The 20,331-nt window shown below is 38.3% G+C and overlaps 1 protein-coding gene across 1 annotated transcript; it reads left to right on the top strand.

Annotated features, from left to right (window-relative positions):
• Positions 1 to 144: 144 nt before the first annotated feature.
• LOC114457688 (atypical kinase COQ8A, mitochondrial-like) lies at positions 145 to 18,835 on the top strand. Its single transcript, XM_028439707.1, has 17 exons — positions 145 to 595; positions 4,260 to 4,359; positions 6,503 to 6,585; positions 6,655 to 6,905; positions 6,993 to 7,188; positions 7,282 to 7,348; positions 11,923 to 11,997; positions 12,392 to 12,520; positions 13,512 to 13,597; positions 13,680 to 13,820; positions 14,096 to 14,177; positions 14,273 to 14,366; positions 15,250 to 15,391; positions 15,523 to 15,630; positions 16,348 to 16,413; positions 16,494 to 16,580; positions 17,254 to 18,835. Exons 2-17 carry the CDS (start codon positions 4,263 to 4,265, stop codon positions 17,548 to 17,550), a joined length of 2,001 nt encoding a protein of 666 aa, XP_028295508.1. The 5' UTR covers positions 145 to 595; positions 4,260 to 4,262; the 3' UTR covers positions 17,551 to 18,835.
• The last annotated feature ends 1,496 nt before the right edge of the window (positions 18,836 to 20,331 follow it).

Below are 20,331 nucleotides of genomic sequence, written 5' to 3' on the forward strand. Positions count from 1 at the left end.
AAGCCAGCCATGGGTCGAGCTTTGTTTTTCTTTTGCGATCAACCAATCAGAAGGTGCGTCCGAGGCCAACTCCTGTCAACAGACGCTATGCACCAATAGAAAAGAAGCAGGGGCGGGACTATTAAAAATTATCCAGCGTTGTACATAAACAAAGTTCAACAAACAGTCATATGAACGTTTAACTCGCTTAATACAGGACAGGGATTTAAAACAGTGTAATACAGTTTTGGATTAGCATACTTTGGCTAATTATAGCTAATAATAATAAACCTAGGAGGAGGGACTGGGAGCTTGGTGGTCGTTCGTTGGTAGCACGTGAGTGGGTTGAGCCAACGCGATAGCAGCGAGGTTGGTAAATACGTGTTGACCTCGTGTTGGAGAGACAGACAGACTGACAGACAGGCTGGATTAAATACTACAGACAGCAGAAGGAGAGGAGAGCTATTAGCGAGAGATCTGCGTCTCCTGCTGCTCGTTAAACTTCGACTAAAGGACTTCCACTCAAACTATTGATTTTGTTACACGAACTAAAGCGTGACTGCAGAGACGGAGTCTGACCAGTGCTGGAGAAAGGTAGTCTGCACCACAGCTGCTGGTGAGTACTTGATCTTTGGTCCTACTGGTGATTTTGTATTAGCTGTAAAACGGGCGCATGTGCCTGCAGCTCGCCCTTTGCACAACCTCGGTTTCACCTCAGGCTAGTCCAGACATTGGCAACTGGAGGCCCGGGGCCCACATGTCGCCCTCGGTCTAATTTTGTGCGGCTCCCAAAACAAATCTCCAAAAAATTGTATTTCAATAAGTTGGAAGGAATATAATTAACTAAATAACTCTCAAAACGCACAAATCGACAGCAACATGCACAAAGTACACAACATTTTCTAAAAATGCAAAAAACTACTCATAAAACACAAAATAAAAAAAAGATAAGAAACAACAACCACTTAAAATGACTACAAAAACACACGCACAAAACAACACATTACAGAATAGCTCCAAAGACACACAAACTGTCAACAAAATTACAGGAAAATACAGAAAGTGACCCACAAAAGGCACAAATGGACCACAAAAATGCATAAAATGACAGAAAAATTCACATAATTATAACAAAAACACACATAATGGCACCAAAAACACACAAATGTACTTAAAACTGACAAAACAAGAACACCACACAGACGCAACCTGGGGATGCGTTTACAGGATGAGACTCAGGAGCAGTGGAAGCTGTCATCATATTTTGTGTAGAAGATGTGAATGAGAAGGGGGAGGAGCCCAACCATGTCCCACCATCACCACCAGGGCTGAGATGCACATTTCAGCAGACTCCAGCACCGTAGCAAAGGTAACCAGGACCCAAAGCGCCCCCGGCTCCCTTCGCCCATTTCACCCCCTGTTGTCACCAGACCGTACTCAGTGGCTACCATGGCGACCATGGCTGAGCCAACATGGGATTGGCCACCATTTAGGGAGACTGAAACAGCCACTACTGTTCAAATTCACTCCATCCAACCCAAACAGTTTCACCAAAACTCCAGAGGACCCCACTGCCCCTCCCTCTGGGTGAACTCATCAACACAAAATCAAAATCATCTCGTTGAGATATGTTTTGTTGTTGGTTGATAAAATCTGAATGAAGGATATTTTATTTTTATTTATTTTTTCAGTTCCCCTAACCCTTTTATTATCTGTTTAGTACTAAATAGGAAAATTTATTTTAAGATACAAATTGATGTTTTAAAATGCTTTTCTAGTATTTTATTTCAGCCACATGTAAGATACTTGGATAGCTTATACTATCTTAGGCTACTAGTTTAACACAAATACATATCTTGATTTGATGCACCAATACTGTTGCTCATTTTGTTCCACCTCTATATTTAGTACTGTATTCCTGTAGGCTGTGTGCGTCTGATAACACACACACAGACACACACACACACACACACACACACACACACAAACACCTAGTGTATCATGCTTGCTTAGATACATAAAACATTCCTAACATTTAGTTCATGATCTGAGGCCAAGAACGACATCTCTGGAACGTTGGGAAGAAATGAGTTGTGCTGAACATCGGTCAGACACTGTCAAACACAGCCTGGTTATTTTCATCATAACAGGCCAACAGCTGAGGCTTACAATGTGTATTTGCAATCACCACACAATACCACAAGGAGACATACTTCGAGTGTTGTTCCAGAAAAAATAACCTTTGTCGTCTAAAATTGGCCAAATGCAACCACCTTGCAGATGCTTTTAAACGTATGGATTAGGGATGTAACGATTAATCGTAAGGCAGTTAAAAATCGATTCATAGGTATCACGGTTCATATCGATACTCTGAAAATTGAATCGCAGTACTTTTGTTAATCTATTTATCCTGCTCTTGTCCAGAAGCGTAGGCGGCGGGTGAAATCTCCTACTCTTAAACATGTTCATAAATGATTCCTTACCCCTTTAGCACCGAAAGAATATCTGTAAAAGTCAGGTTTTTCTATTAGCACTGTCTGCTAGCATAGCATCTCTTCTACACTGCAAGAATATCTGCATGCCAACCGACCACTGGGTTACCAGTGCTCTCTGCTGGTCCAAACAAATATCTGATGTAAATATTTTTTTTAAAGTCCAATTGTTAAGGCACTAAATACATTTTCAGTTGCACTTTTAAAAAGAAAAAGAACTATTATGCAGTTTTGCATTGTTTACTGTAGAACTAGAATTTAAATTAATAGGCTTTTTCTTCATTTGTATTATTCCTTTATTTATTTAATTCAATATTTATTTTAAGTTAAATTGCATTGTTTTGAATAGTTTATCAAGGGATTCTTTTGATAATGAAAAATAAAAGGAAGATAGTAACAGTATTTTCTAGTTTTTTCCCGAAAAAATAAAGGAATATTTTTCAGTCATCAATTGTCTACAGTCCCATTTTGTAAAATAAATCGTGAGAGAATCGTATTGTAAACCCAGTATCGTGAATCGAATCATATCGGGAGTTGAGTGAATCATTACATCCCTAGTATTAATGCATTTAAAAGCATTATTTTATGATATACAGCCACGTGTAGAATACGGCGGATGTTATGCTTGGGTTCTTGTTGTTTACCTTGCTAGCGGCTTAGCTCTGCACACGACTACAGCAGCAGGCCTCAGGTGTCAAAATTGTTTACATACTTTTGTCTTAATTCCAAGCTAAGCAGAGAACCTGTCAACGTTGCCTCGCAAGCTGTTTTCAACTTGCGAGGCAACGTTGTCATAGAATGAATGCAAAGTATGAAAAGCTGTTTGATGTTGAGATTATTTCCATTTCGTTATCTTCATCCATAATGAGTTTACTTCTATAACTCCATATTGTATATCTTAGCACTTCCTCTTTTTGTCCTGAAAAGCACAGAGAAGCCCTGAAAGAGGAAGATTATTTACTCAAAACACTCACGCTGACAAACGCTAATATTGCTTAAACACTTTCACAACAGTCTTTTTTTTTTTTTTTTTTTTTTTTTTTAATTCCAGCTGAGTTGTTGAAGCATGTTGACACACCCACACACACACACAAACGGCAGCACTTGTAACAAACACAATAGAGGCACACATAGAGAGGTGTGTTCCAACGCACATGGAATTATGTGCTGTGCTCTGTTGTTCACATAAAACTTGTTTTCAAATGTACACACACACACAGATGTTGTCAATGATCACACACCAGCTGGATTCTAAGAAAGAAGACGTTACATTTGCAAACGGTCTCTTTTTAGGAAGCAGCAGTGGAGAGGAGTGAAGGGTAAAGTGTGTTTGAACCAATTGTGTTCCCCCTCCCGTTCTCGCCCACGCTCAGAAATAGCTGGAACGCGTAGCCTGGCGGTTTCCTTTTTCAGATCCAGTTTACGTGCGTGTTCACAGGTTCCAATGCACAGCACTGGCCTTGCGTTTCTCGTGCCAACGCGCTACGTGTGTGTGCCCAAACACAGGTGGCAGGTCACAAGTATTTATAGACAAAGTGTTAAAGTCATTCCCAAGATGTGACTTCGGTGACGACACGGTTTATTTCTTTCCATTTGCCCTCATGTCCGTCACTCCATCTTAGTGTCTGAGTCATTTTAATTTTTCCAGGCAACTCCACACTTCCCAGCAATATCACAGACTTATTAATATACACTAGGGTCTATTAGATAGTGTCAACATCAATCTCTTTAACATTCTCCTATTTTACATTTCTCCTTGTTGCTGTCGTTTTCTCTTTCTGTTCCTAGTCCATGATGGCAGGTGATATGATGCTACTGATGCGAGGACTCGCCAAGTTGAGTCAGGCAGTCGCTGAGACTCAGACTAACGCCCTGAGCAGTGGGACAGGTCAGTTGACGTTTTACTCATGTGTTTTTCTCCTATTAACAAAGTTGATAAACTATTGCATTTAAAAGGAATCATTAAGCGTTAGAGGACGGAGTTACTAGTAAGAAAAGAAAAAAAAAGATGTATGATGCCACTGTTGGAAAAAAGTCAGAAATGGGTGGATTGTGGATTACTGTGGTTTTCACATGTTGGAACAAGATTTCTATTTGCGAACATGTTAAAACGGTGAGAATAAAGAACAACAACCATAAGTTACTTTTACAAATCAGAATCTTTGCCATCTCAAAATAATAAACAGTTTTATATATTTATGCCAAAATTCTGAGTGAGTACTAATCTTTTGTAAATGGTAAATGCATTCTGTGATTTTAAAGAAAACTATTGATACATTAACTATATTTCATCATGCTTACTTTCAATCTCCTAACTTTGCATTTCACTGCATACCGTTATTTAAAAAAAAAAATCTTTATTTAAAAATTGTTTGGTCGATTTGTAATCAATCTGGGAATAATTGGTGAAAATATGCAATATTAATTCATTTTAGCAAAACTACATAATCTATAACTTGAATGTTAGAAGAAAAACAGGGTTTACAGGAAAATGCTTCAATATGCAAAAGTTGTTAAGCTGCAAGATGCACAAATAAGTGTTAGTTTTGAAAACTATTTCATATATATATTCTTGTGAAATCTGCTGTTAGAACAGAAACAAAAGAGATTGAAGTAGAAAAAATGCTTACAGAAACACTACAATCTTGATCTCCCAGGTGAGCACTCACTTCCTTTAAAAACACAGGGCGTGTTATGTAACAACATCTCAACATGTTTGCTTTTAGTGAGGCTTGTGTGGTTGAATGGCTGCTTTACTTCTACGTTCTTCTTTCTTTAACAGGATTTGATTTGATCAGTCTTATAGGTTTGCTCTTTAATGAGGTTCACTTGTACGACAAAAAAACTCAACAAGTGAAGTCGGCATACAGCCAAAGTCTATTCGATACAATATTAGTTCAAGTGAAATAATGCGTTAAAATCAAGTGAGTGGAGAAAAGGAACTCTCAAGAATAATGTATCATCTTCTAAATGCACTGTGGGAAAATGCATCTTATTTTAGGCTGCTGCTGTTATAAATATATATGCCATAAAATCTAATGTTCATAACATTCATGGGGGTGGTTATGGTAAAGTGTTGACGGCTCAGTTCCTGCCTGTCGTTGTGTTGAAGTGTTCTTGGCAAAGATGCTTAACCCTAATTTAATCTCAATAAAGGGCTTTAGTGCTTTACGTCACGTCTCTCATTGCATCCACATGGAGGTGTGTGTATATACATACACATATATATATATATATATATCTATATATATATATATGTAGCATGGTAAAGCTCCTCGTAGACTGTGAGGTTGGTAAATAAAAAAGCAATAAAAGGAAGAGGGATATTTAAGTTTGACTTTGACTCATTTTTTATGTTTATGTATCGATTTGAAATAAATACATTCATTAATTGAAGTACTTTGTTAAAAGAAATTAAAACCTAATGTTTTTCCTCCTTGTTGACAATAAAAACCCGAGTTGGGGTCAATTATAAATGTAATTGGTAGTTAATTATAATTACGAGGTAATTGTAACTGTAATCATAATTGAAAATATCACTTGCTGATGTAATCATAATTGAATTGTAATTGAGATTCAGATAATTGACATTGTAATTGATATGTCAATTCTATGGTAAATGGACTTGATTTTATATAGCGCTTTATCACCACACTGAAGCAGTCTCAAAGCGCTTTACATATCAGCTCATTCACCCAATCACTCTCACATTCTCACACCAGTGGGACAGGACTGCCATGCAAGGCACTAGTCGACCACTGTAATTAAAAATGGATAATTTAAGACGTTAATTCAATTCAACTTTATGTATATTGTGCAAACTACAACGTCATCTCAAAGTGCTTAACAAAATATAGAGTCCATTTTAAGAAAGAAAAAACCCAACAAGATCCAAATGAACAAAAATTTAGTGACAGTTATTGTAATTGAAAAATGTAATTGACCACAACCCTGATTTAAAAACTGTCAATTGGTCTTTTTTGTGATCAGTTCCATCAGTAAAAACCTAAAACTTCTTTCTCCAAACTCAGGAATCCCAGTGGTTGGCGCTGCCGTCCAAAGTGTTCAATCCGCTGCGGAACAAGGTTTTTCTCTAGCTATGATGAAAATGCAGGTCAGTGTGAAGAGATGACACTGTTGTGTATTTTTCCACTGTAGTTTAAAGGTGTGTGTGTGTGTACAGGAGCTGTCTGGTCAGCAGCAGACCTCTTCATCAGAGGCGGACTTTGACTTTCCTCAGGATGACGCTGCATTTACAGCTTCAGAGTTCAGAGAGGAAGGAACCGACTTCCCCGACAATCATTTTGAAGGTAGTGAGGCGGCGGCTGCTGCTGGAGCCAAGCACGCCAGTGGGAAACACACTTTGTTTGAGGGCTACAAAGATCCCAGCAGACAGTTTGGTGGACAAACGAGATCTTACCACAGAGACGCCAGGTAGGAACAAGCTTTGGATGACTTAATAATGTTTTTTTCTACTGTTTTTACAAGTTTAATGGTGATTTTATTCTTTCTGTGTGGCAGGCATTTCATTGGAAACCATCGAATCTACAACCATCACCTAAACAGGCATTTGTGGAGGCAGCTTTATAATGAGCATCCGGCCAGTCAGCTCAGGAGCTACCATCAGGACCCCTCCACAGTGCAAGGACTCACAGCTGAAGACATCGACAAGGCTAGACAGGGAAAGAGGGCAGAAAACAAACCCCACAAACAGATGGTAATTGCTGTTATTTCTAGATGCGTTCAACACTATGTTTTTGTTGGAGAAATTAATCAAAAATGTCCTTTCACATCATTTTTTTTTTTTTAGCTCAGTGAGAGAGCCAGAGAGAGGAAAGTGCCTGTGACCAGACTGGGCAGACTGGCCAATTTTGGAGGTAAACCATCCAAACTCAATGAAACTGTGTGTGATGTATGGCAGTGTTTCTCAATCTTTATTGTCCCGTGGATCCCTTAGCCTTTATTTCTTATCACAAATACCCCCATAGCTCAAGTTATAGATTATTTGTGTCTGCAGGCTCGTCTAAACTCTTTCCTGTGTCTCGTCCAACATTAACCTTGAATTCAGGCCTTTTTTATTCATTTTTTTCTGATGTTTTGCTTATTTCAGAATTTGATCTTCACCTTTTGGTGTATTTTAAAGAGTTGTGCCAAAAAGTATTATTGATAGATGAGAAAAAAGTCTGTGTGCATGTAAAAAATAAATAAACTGACAAATGTTTCTGTGTACCTCCTGAGAGGTGTTCAAGTACCCCTAGGGATACACGTACCCCTGTTTGGGAACCACTGATGTATGGTAACTCTTCAATGAACTGTAAATATTTTCTTTATTGTGCTCCTTACAATCCTGGTTGTGTGATATCATCTGAGGTATAATTTCAAGTGTGTGTTGTAAATAAATTAGATACTCGTACTTTGGTTTGACCCTTTCTTGAATAGAGTTTCCCAATAGTCTTTGGAAGGCTGTGTTTGAATCTGTGTCGATGAATCAATGAAACATCTCATTGACCTTCTCTATTGTCACAAGCTAAATCCTTATTCACATCCAGTAACCTGAGTGCTCAGTCTGTCCTCGTAACATGACACAAAACTGTGCATATGAAATTCTTCTCGGCCGAGCCCATTTATCTTCTATCTGACAACATCCTCCCAATTTGGCTTTAAAGCTAAGGTCAACAGGTTGAGCACAGTTGCTATAGTTACGTTAGTGTTCAACCTTGCCCTTGATGACGGACCAGACTGAAGGTGTATGCAGGTGACTTGGATTTAAATGTTAAATTTGGTTTGATCTCCTTTACCTACGGTAAATTGGTGGTCGTGTGTTTGTCTGAATAAAACATCTGTAAACTGAGAAAGTACGACTTTGACAGGCGGCACATTGGTTGTTTTATTCACATTGGTGTTATTCAAGTCTAATGAACTCTGATGTGATCTGATGTGGTTTGGTTCTGCATGAATGTGAGCTTTTATCTCCCTGTTAATAATTCGCTGTTAATGTAAATTTGTTAAAGCCACGTCCATCCCCATTACCCAACAATCATAATCCAATTATTGTAGAACTATAATAGAACTGCTCTATTTTAGTGCCATTCCTTTATTGATCATGTGCTGTATGAGTCCGTAGGATTGGACAGGAATGAGGTGTTCCAGGTTTGCAGGTAGATGTGAAATAGAAATACAATGCCATGTTTGTTTAGTGTGCTGCTGCCTATCTTAACCCGCAAACACTTGCAAAAGAGATTATTATTATTATCCTGAATGTGGTTCACCTGGTATGGTGCGGCTAGATTATGATACAATACCAATATTGCAGCCTTTGCTATTGGCCAATATCAATCCAATACGTTATCAGCACAGAGGCTACATACTTTTATTACTCATTTTTATTAGTGTGAAATATTGGGGGGTAAAAATGCTTGCTCAAGAGAACAATAGTCAACAACAGTAGGTGTGAGGGGAAAACTGATTCATTTATTATCAACCAATGGGTTACATAATTTATAACTTTAAATATAAGAATATTCTGCAATTGAATGACATCAATAAAATTAGAGGAATAGCATCAATAAATCCAATAAAAGTGCTAAATAGCAAGTAGTCTAACCTAAATATAAGAATATTCTACAAATGAATAGAATAAATTAAAAAAATGAATTAGAAGACCCTAAATAATACCTAAAAACTAATACAACCAATTATACTTTTAAAGTGCAAAATTAACAATTCATGTTCACTGTCAGTTTTTAGTTGTCAGTTGCTGGATAGAAGATAAAGTCCTGCTTGTATCGAAGTCTTTAGATGCAGGCTAATATAATCTGATCTAGTTTTTTAATTATCTTTTTTTTTTTTTTTGCTGATATAGGACCGATTTTCAATATCAATATTGGATATCAATATGGAACTTATCTCCTGCTAAAATAAAGGTTATAGTAAATTCAGTAACTGTTTTATCTTTGTTCACCTCTTAGATTAGAGGTAAATTATCTTTAATCAAAACTTTAAGCAACTCCAGTTGCCCTAACTAAGCAATACCCTCACCAGACTAAGAACCTTTGATGACACAAAGAACCTCAAAGTCAAATCTTGTAATGTTGTGGTCCTCTGACCTGACAAATTGACACTAGTTTATACTGCTTCATGTTCCTTAAAAACTTGCAATAGACTATGTAAATAAACTCTGTTGGTGACCGAGATGGATAAAAATGCTTGAAGCTGAATTTCAATCACAGAAATGTGCCCTGGTATAAACCATTACTAGTGATGATCTGTCTGTAAGCTTCATACGTCACTATTTAAGCGGCTATTGTGATTGTGAGTCAGACAAACACTGTTTCAGGGTGTATAAACGCGGCAGCAGCAGCGGAGTCAATCAGCTAAGTCAGCTGCTTCACACACTCACCGCTGCTGCTACGTCGCTTTATTGTCATCCTCTCCACTACTTATTACAGGAATAGTCCATTCAAAGTGATAGTCCACTGTTATGTCCGACTGCTGCTTTGCATTGGGTCACAAATGCATCAGAGCAATGCAAAGGACATACGAGGCGATATAACAGATACTACAAATGGAACTGCACCGGGTCCTACTCCGTGGCAGGCCATTGGTCCTCTGGGAGGGGTTAAATGCAGAGAACACATTTTGTGTTTGTAGCTTTACATATATGACAATAAAGTATAATATATATTCTATATTAAACCACAGTGTTTGTTTTAGCTGTGAGGGACAGTTTGAGAGGGAGGAGTTCACATTCTTGTAGGGTAGGAGGAGCCAGCATTGTCAGGAGGAGGAGTTTCCACTAGGTGACATCAAGTAGCGAGAAAAAACCAACTCGCTCGTTTGGAGCTGACTTTTTAAAAAATGTGGAATAACGAGGGGAGGGAGGAAAGAGAACTTTTCAACTTTGGCCCTCTGAATAAGGCTAAAGGGATGTATGTCACTGTAGCAAAACCATTATAGAGGGATTTTTTTCCTAATACTGCCCCTTTAAAGCTAGTGCAGGTGGAGCTGGGATGATTCAGCATGTTGACAGTGGTAACATTTAGAAGGTGTTCAAAAGAGGAGGGGAGGGGGCTGGACAGCAGCATGGCCTCCGTCTGTCCTTCACTATTCGTAAACGCGTGCCCGCTAAGCTTTGCAGAACTTGAGCAGTTCACTTTGTAAACAAGCTCTGAAGTTATTCCAAAGTCATAAATCTCTTGACCTGTTGCCTGAGTACTGTAATTCTAGCAGTTGTGATCAGGTTGTCTTCTTGCTGTTGCCATGTGTGCTTCTGCTTTTAAAGGATTTGCAAGGTATAAAGATACAAAACCTGGTGGGATAGTCGCCCTGAATCGGCTCATCCTATTGTGTTGCATTCACATGTAAGTTTAGAAACAAGTTGCTCTTTTGGAGGGCTAATAATGGACAGGATTCTGACCATCCATCAGTCAGAGGTGCTGAGAGAATGGTGATGTTTCACCCTGACATTGTACAATAATAATTCAAAGGCACAGGAGTCTCACTAAAGTCTCTTTTAGTTTGTTTTGTGTGTCTGAGGTGCTGACTAAGATCCTGAAGCACACCGCGTCCCAAATTTTCTCATGCTCCACTGTTTATGAGATGTGCCGCTTCGCCCAGAACACTGACGAGCTGATTATGTAATACTCTGTTATGTAAGGTGGAAGCTCGGGCTTCAAGCAGGAACTTGGTCATAAATGAAAACAAACATGTGCAGTCAAGGATTTTTGCTTCATATGCCAACATTGAACTGGTTTGAATGTTTAAAAGTGCAACCATTCACTTTTATGTCACACGCTGACATTGACTTCTTCTGCATGGTGATAGTGAATGGTCCCTGTCACCTAAAAATCTATAAATATACTCAAAGGCTCCAAGGACTGAGAAATATCCAACTTCCACTGTTGTTTTACTCAGTGTTCATCACCAAAATGACCGAAAATTCAATTGTTAACATTTCTTACTTAACGTTTAGATCACGTGTCAAACTCAAATCCGGCCCTTTAGAGCATCTAATTTGGCCCGCAGGAGAAAGTAAAAATGACAGTGAAAACATGAATCATTGTGTAAATTAAATTTTGCAGGAATTCATAGTGTATCACACAATTGCAGTAATTTTTAATGTTAAAACATCTAAATTTGTACAAAATCCATAAATTTTCCTCAAATTATCACATATTTCCCCTAATTAAATCTAGGCATTTCAAAGTGAAGATATCTATCACTTATTGCTTGGATATGGTCTGTTTCTTACATATTTTGTATTTTATGTATACGTAGAAGTACAAATTAGGGCGCAATAATGTTGAAATTAATCTGTGGCCCACTTGAGATCAAACTGCTCTGTATTTGGCCCCCAAACTAAAATGAGTTTGACACCCCTGGTTTAGGTGCTATAGGTGATTATGATTGACAAATAGGAAAACTGTCTGATTAATTTGTCTCTCTGCTCCAGGTTTGGCTGTGGGTTTGGGGTTTGGAGCTCTGGCAGAAGTTGCCAAGAAGACGATCGGGATCAATGGTGCAGCAGGTAATGCAAAAAAACACTCTTATTTATCCTAAAAATGAATGCATTACCATTTTTAACTATAACAGCCATCATTTGTTATCAGTCCACTTCTTATTGGGGTGACCATGCTCATTATTTAGCAGCCCAAACCACAGCATGTCACCACATTTTACGGTTTATTGACGCACCAAACAACAACAAACGTGCATCCCTGATCCACTTATGAACCCAATAATCCCAGGCACACACTAAGCCAAGGTGTAAACGTGTTAATCTCTCACTTTGTTTATGCTTCCGTTTGTGTGCATTTGTTTATAATCTGAGCATCATTACACTTAGATGGATGTCTGCATGTGTTTAGTTTTTTGTTTGTTTTTTCTGCATATCTGCATTAATGGGTTTCTTGCTTCCTTAGGAGAAAGTAAGAAATCCGTGCTGGACTCCAGCCCCTTTCTATCAGAGGCCAATGCTGAACGCATTGTGAGAACTTTATGCAAAGTCAGAGGAGCTGCACTGAAACTGGGCCAAATGCTCAGTATTCAAGGTGGGACCACCACTCATTAATTCATGCTGTACTTTTATAAATCAGTCACATTGAGGATAACATACCTGTGATATCGGCCTTTATTGTTCATTATGTCTCTGAGCTTGGTGGATGTTTATTTTTACAAACTTACAGGGCACACGTATCACTTTAAAAGCCAGAGCTCAGAATTAATGACACCAGATCAGGTGTCAGCAGTAAATACATCATCACGCTTTAGTTTATCATAGTTGTCTCACTGCCCGACCTTGCAGGATGACCTTATCGTTTGGCTTTATGTGCTTCGGTACTGTTTTTTTGTTTTTTTTTTTTTAACTTAAAGTCAAAAACACAGTCGTACGAAGGGAAGATGTGTGGCTAACCTCAGTTTGCTAATCAGGATTGACCTTGTGGGCCTGGATGTAGGTCACTGGGGGAGCGAGCTCAGCTTTACTTGATCTGCAGTGACGACAGGTTTTCCTCAACAGAGGTTACTGTAGTTTGTCTGTAGCTACAAACACTCCCCTCACTGCTTAATCAACAGGGAGGAAACTAAATATACTAGTAAACAAGCCTAATGATAAAAGTGCCTAGTGTCAATATCAAAACGTTATTTTAAGAATGATTTATTCTAAAACTGATTTCAATAAATCCACATAAAAAGGCCTCCAAGAGAAATTTGTTTTTTTTAACCAGTTGTTGAGCCTCAAGTCTTTGTAATTTTAATCTGATTCTGACTAAATAAGCTCATTAATCATGCTTGAAGGGATTAATAATAAAACATTTTTTTTATTGATTTGTCCCTAGCGTTGTTTCCCAGTGTAAACAACTAAATGAGTTGCACTGATTGCTCTAGTAAGACTTTCACTCAAAGCACTAAGGCAAACATTTTCTTTGGGATCACAAACAAATCTCATGTGTGTGTTGTATAGATTATTGTCAAACTAAGGTGTGTGTGTGTGTGTGTGCGTCTCTTCTATTTTTTTTATTTCATGTGTTGTAATGTTTTCAGACGATGCATTCATTAATCCTCAACTTGCGAAGATCTTTGACCGTGTGAGACAAAGTGCTGACTTCATGCCAATCAAACAAATGACGGTAGCTGTCTTCTTTAAAAAAACATCGTACACACTGTGCTTGGTACAAGCTGTAAACATGTTATTAATGCGTGTGCGCACAGAAAGCACTCAACAGTGACCTTGGCCCTAACTGGAAGGACAAGCTGGAGTCGTTTGAAGAGCGGCCGTTTGCAGCGGCGTCTATCGGCCAAGTTCATCTGGCCAGGATGAAGGATGGCAGGGAGGTGGCCATGAAAATACAGGTGGGACTGGGGAGGGAAATGTGCATGTGTACATGCTATACATGCTTGTTGTTGGTGTAAACTCTGCAACTAGTGTGTGCTTCTGTCCCAAAGTCACATGCAGACACACCGTTTGCTTTGTATTGAAATACATATTTGTGATTTTTTTGGGTTTTTTTCGTTATATAAAGCCATTTTAATGCTTCTCGTTGAATGATATAGAATCTCAGCTCATAATATTGATGTTAAACAGTAAAATGTATCAGATTTCAAATATTCTTTCGTTTTCTCTTCAGTACCCAGGTGTAGCTCAGAGTATCAACAGTGATGTCAACAACCTGATGACGGTGCTGAATATGAGTAATGCCCTGCCTGAAGGTATGCTCATAGTTACATTTTTTTAAAAAAAACATGCGTGATTGCTTTTATTATGTAGTTTCCCACCCCAACTTTTGATTTTCCTGTGTCTCCAGGTCTGTTTCCGGAGCATTTGATTGACGTGATGAGACGAGAGCTAGCTTTGGAGTGTGACTACATCAGAGAAGCCCAGTGCGCAAATAAGTTCAGGTATTATAAAGTTATCTGCATGTTTTCTTTTAATCAGTCATATAAATGGATTTAAAACATTTCAATTTCATTGAAAGTAAAGAAAGGCAAGGTAAATGTATTTTTATAGCGCATTTCATACACATGACAATTCAATGTGCTTTACATGATTTAAAAAGTGCAACGGAACATTAAAATCAGCAGTAAAAACATGATTAAAATTCTAAGAAAGTATCACGTATTTTGCACTAATAATGATGTGAATATAATACAGTAGAGCTTTGCATGAGACCCTAAAGTGGGTCGCAAACATATGTTCAGAGATTCCAGGGAATTTGCCTCAGCAATGAAAAGAGAAAGATCCTCTGTTTTTTGCTTAAAAATGTATTTTAAAAAAAGAAAAGAAATTTGTCACAAAGCACAATATTTTACAATATTTTCCTCCTGATAATCAGAAGAAAAGTTCATTTTTCCATACTTTTATCTAAGACGTTTTCATTTAGATAAACATTAGCTACAGATAAAAGTTAGTAGTTTTAAAAAAAAAAAAAAAAAACTAAACTCCTATTGTGTTATTTCCTTTTAATGATGTAATTAAAAACAACCAAAGCATGTCAGTGTTTGTATCCAGTGGCTTGTTTGTTTCCTCATGTCAGAGGTTGAACATCTAGACCTTTGAGCAGCAAATCTCAGTCTGGCAGCCTCTCATATAACACATGGAGCGACAGGGTGTTGAATGCTCTCATGTTACAAACACGGTTCACAGATATAGCTTAGCTGGCTTTTTCTAGCTACTGTTGCACCTTTCAGGTTCAAGGACAGGACAACAGCAAACTGGACCTGATAAATAACTATTGAGTAACCAACTGATTTGGTTTTTTGTTTGGATTCGTGTGCAAATCAGGGAGTTGTTGAAGGACCATCCATTCTTCTACGTCCCAGAGGTGATCCAGGAGCTGAGCAGCAGCCATGTGCTCACCACTGAACTGGTACCAGGGTTTCCACTGGACCAGGCCGTCAACCTCTCACAGGAGCTCAAGAACGAGGTAAACGCAGAGAAAAGCACACTTGGAGAAAGACGCCGAGTGCTTGATTCTCACTAAACACAAGTGAATATTGCTTCATGTTAATTTAACCCACAGCCACAGAAAACAGTATTTAATTATTTCTGTTTCAGATTTGTCACAACATCTTGATGTTGTGCCTCCGGGAGCTGTTTGAGTTCAGATACATGCAGACGGATCCAAACTGGTCCAACTTCTTCTACGATCCTCAGACACACAGAGTGAATCTCACACACACACACACAGGCTTTGTTTGAAATTGCATACTAACGTTCTACACACTACAAACTCAATGAGTACATACTATATACTATTTGTATGATTGGGATGATGGCTGTTCCCTCTGAAGTATACTTCCAAGTTTCCCAAAATGCATTTGGAACCAACGACAAACACCAGAAGCACACTAAACATCTCTATTGATTCTCCACCTTTGAAAGTTCTAAAAGCATTTTAAGTGAGAAAGTTGACCAAGTAGAATATCAACATTTGCTCATTTGATCCATTAAACTCACGGGAACACATTTAATGGCGACATTTCAGAGATTTTCAGAGACCTGCCATTGTGCTACTGACAAAACTTCTGGGTAACTTCAAAACAAGAGCCCTATTTACAAAAGGGTAAAAAACTTTTTTCAAAACTTATTTTGAAAAAGGGATGTAATATGCTTGAAGCAGGATGATTTTTCCATTCCGCTTGCAATGCATCAGTTGAGTATGACTAGTATGCCCATTGTGCATACTTAATAAAATATATAGTATATCGGAACATTTTTTGAGTACGTACGTCTTTCAATACTATCTAATTGGAACGCACTACTCATTTTGATGTGAGACTTAGTATGAGTAGTATGCGATTTCGAACACAGCCACAGCCTTAGACTGTGATTGTGAATCTAACAGCACATAATGTGATCATTTCATTGGTCCGTCTATAGGTGGCGCTGCTGGACTTTGGAGCCACTCGTGGATTTGACCAAAGTTTTACAGATGTGTACATAGAGGTGAGAAATTCCTGCTTTACTATTTTCTAATAAATTAAAGGCTTCTGTGATTGTAACATGAACGATGTGTATGTTTGCAGGTAATCCGTTCAGCTGCTGATGGCGACAGAGAGGGAGTGATGAAGAAATCCATACAGATGAAATTCCTGACTGGATACGAGTCCAAGGTAATTCTACCTCTGTGTCTGTGTCTTAGCTCTGCAAAGTAAATCATAGCATCAGGATATTATCAGGAAATCTGATGTGCGTTTGTGGATTGGCCGAAGTGTGCATTTATTATTTGAGACAAACGCAACGCAGTTTTGCTAAGATTCACACACACAAAGGTCCTGATCCACACGTGTGTGTGTATTGAAGTCTACAAAAACAGATGCTACAAGAATGTCTTAGTGGGTTTAGGACACATTTGTAAAAACAGTGGAGGATCCCTTTAAGGAAGCGAGCTTGTAATTGGAGGGTCGCTGGATCGAATCTCTCCTGGGCCAACACTGTGGGATGTTGAGCAAGTCCCTTAACTCTAACTGCTCCCCGGGCGCTACACCGTGGCTGCCCACTGCTCCTCAGAGATGGGTTAAATGCAGAGATTGAATTGACTTGTTTCCTGCTGATCATACTATCGCTCTTGGTTTAATTTGTATGGATTTTTATTAATAATTCAATTCAATAACTTCACTCCAATGTACTGTAGACAAATGAAACAATCCAACCATGAAAGGGGTTCTGTTAATCATGCTACAACACTTTTTTTTTTTTTGCAAAAAAATCCTTTTTTCATAATTTAATTTGCTACAGAAGGGATTAAAACGCATTTTGTGTTGCTTTCTTTCTTTTTTGTGCCAGGCAATGATTAACGCACACGTGGACGCAGTGATGATCCTCGGCGAGGCGTTTGCTTCCTCCGATGGTTTCGACTTCGGTTCCCAGTCGACCACGGAGCGGATCCACAACCTCATCCCAGTGATGCTCAAACATCGACTGACTCCGCCCCCAGAGGAAACATACTCTTTGCACCGCAAAATGGGCGGCTCCTTCCTCATCTGCTCTCGGCTGAATGCAAATTTAGTTTGTAACAATATGTTCAAAACGGCGTATGAGAAATATTGGGAGGGTCGCACCCCACCTTCCGACTTAGCCTGAGCTAATCAGAGCGCGTCCACGGACTGGTCCTGGGGCCAATCGCGAAGTGGCTGAAGTTGAGGCCATGTTTTTCTGCCCTACAGTGGTCATCATGCACCGGTGTGTCTTTGCCAGTTTGGGCAACCAAAAACAGCGAATTGTTGATATTACCTGTCACAGTGGGTTCATTCCTCTGTGAGAAAGAGGAATTTAAGGCCAAATTTATCATTTTACAGCTTTAAAATCATAAAGAGATGGTGATTTATCTCCCCTCATCCTTTCAAAGTTTTTTAGGCTTATATTTGCTGTGAATTATTTGGGGAGAAATTTACTGTCCATCATAATTGTCTAATTTTACAGCACATCATTGATTTTAGTGAATAACACGGTTAAGAAAAAGAGCTGAATTTGTGGGTGTAAAATGTATCAAAAAAGTTAACCAAACTAAGCAGTTTGGAGACTGGTAGGCTGTTGACCATTTATGATTTTGAGAAAAAAAATAATAATGGAATTCTTTTGTCAGAAAATTGTCAAAACTAACCTTTGTGTGCAAGTCAAACTGTCATTTCAATACTTCTAAATTCAGCCCTCCTGCCTCGGTACTGGAGGGCTGCTGTCTTGCATGTTTTCCACGACTCATCAATGCTGTCGATAGCTTTTTTTTTTTTTTTTTTAAAGGAAATTAGTTTGATTAACATTAAGTCAAACTAGCTTCCATGAGCTGTGTGAGTATCTGGTAATTATTGCCTTTTTCAGCCTCTGCTGCTGCTGTTTGTAGTTTTTTGTTGTCACGTGGAGCTCTTCGCACTTCTAATCAGGGTTTGTCTGCTTCACTGTCATTCAGTCGACTCAAACATGAACAGATAGGCACTTATTTAAGCATCGCTGCAATGTTCAGCTGCTGGTGGGAGATTGTGAAAACAGGACAAAAATGAAACTACGTGTGAGTTATTTGGAGACGATCAGGTCCAACGTTATCAGACTAACGCGGTGGAAGGAGAAGAGATCATCCTGGAAACGCACCGAGCTTCCAGCAGACTAATAATAATCTCTCCTCCAAACATTATCAGGATTAAAGTCGTCCGTCACCTATAGCTAGTTTGAGTGGGAAAAGCTCTCAGAGCTGCGCTGTGTGAAAAGCTTTGATATCTGGTGTGGGGGGAAGAAAGGTGTCTGTGGTTTTAAGCAGCCGTGCAGCTTTTAGCAAGAAAAGCTGACTTTATATTTCATATCAGAAAGAAATGGTTTAAATTTTATAACGAAAGTCATTCTTAACTGAAAGTTGTAATAAACTGTTGAATGAAAAGAGTGAATTGATCTGTTTCAGCAAAAGCAACTCCTCAGTATTCAGTGTCACATCGACACACATGCATTCTCTGTAAATTCCTTTTTTTGATTTTTTTTTTGGCTTTTTAGTAATTTACTAAAACTAAACATTCTGGCAGGGTTGAGTTTTAGTCTGTCCACCAAGTCGCGCTACAGTGTTCTACAGTTTTTTCACTGCCACGTAAATTAGAGATCAGTTAGTGCAGTGTTTTTCAACCTTGGGGTCGCCTGAAAGTTCTAGGAATTGGTGTGTATGTATATATATATATATATATATATACTGATTAAAAGGTATTTTTTAAATTAACATCACACAAATATTAAACTGTATTATATACTTACTCAAATATAAATGTAGTTCAAATATAATGGTGAATAGCAAATACCTTGTCACTTTGTGCACTAATTCTGGCTACAATGTATTTGTAATACACTTTAATAAACATGATCAAAAACTAATTCTTGAGAAAAAGAAAAAAGGAGGTCACGACCCGAAAATAGGATGAGTTAGAATTCAAAAGAATAAACACACAGGACGGAACGAAGAGTGTGTGCGTGTGTGTTGTACGCACAACAGGATCTGCTAAAAAGCCACAAACACTGCACGACAGGCTTTATTACACTAAGCATTTAGTTCATATGACTTATGCATAAATAACTGATTTATAATCTGCTATGTAGTCTATGAGGCTGGGTTGTTGTTCAGAGTTAAACTGCAGAGAATAAAGACTCCATTAAGGATGTGTTTACATGTCTGAGAAGATGATGAGATCCTTATTTGGTGAAAGAGGGCAGTGGAGGTCAACTCTAAGGCAAACACACTGGAATTCTGCTCCATTTTTAGATCTACACAAAAACTGCCCTAAAACCTGGATTAGTGTATAGTGTATCCACTACTACACACACTAATAGCATTCAAAGAATATAACTTATATTCATATAGTTGTTTTTGGATGGTTTAAAAAGTCTAGTTAGGCTCTGATGTTGGCAAAAGTTTCAACACTTGACTCAGTTCCGTATATTTACATGTAGTATAGAAATAGTATAGAATAGAAAAATAGCGTTAACATTTTTACTCTAAAGCTTAGGATTTAGGCTGCATTAGTTAGAGTGGAGGTGGTGCCTTTATTCCATCTACGCATCCTGACCTTTTGGCCTTTCCAGGGATTAGATCTGAAACCCTCCTGACCATAAGTTTTAGCTTTAAACCATCGAGGGTAAATCGTCACCTTTGATGGCTTTCAAAATAAGCCTTTGTAAGACTATAACACAAAAAAGATGAATGTCTTTAGTGTTGGATCCAGTGTTGGATATTTTTGGGGTAATGAAGTGAAACAACGCCTTTCACCTCTACATGTACAAAATGGTATGAAATACAATTTATTTTATTGTTTTTAAAGTTCTGACAACAAGAAAATGGTAACTGTAATCCAAGTACCAATATTAAAAACAAGAGTTTTCTTAAACTTCCTAAAA

The sequence above is a fragment of the Gouania willdenowi genome, chromosome 24, assembly GCF_900634775.1.
Source record: "Gouania willdenowi chromosome 24, fGouWil2.1, whole genome shotgun sequence".
NCBI lineage: Eukaryota > Metazoa > Chordata > Actinopteri > Blenniiformes > Gobiesocidae > Gouania > Gouania willdenowi.

Excerpts from the sequence above, each read along its gene's own strand:
- LOC114457688 (XM_028439707.1), top strand. The coding sequence starts at position 4,263 with ATGATGGCAGGTGATATGATGCTACTGATGCGAGGACTCGCCAAGTTG. Across the intron at positions 16,414-16,493 it reads TTACAGATGTGTACATAGAG|GTAATCCGTTCAGCTGCTGA; the intron begins GTGAGAAATTCC and ends GTATGTTTGCAG. Across the intron at positions 16,581-17,253 it reads TGACTGGATACGAGTCCAAG|GCAATGATTAACGCACACGT; the intron begins GTAATTCTACCT and ends TTTTTGTGCCAG.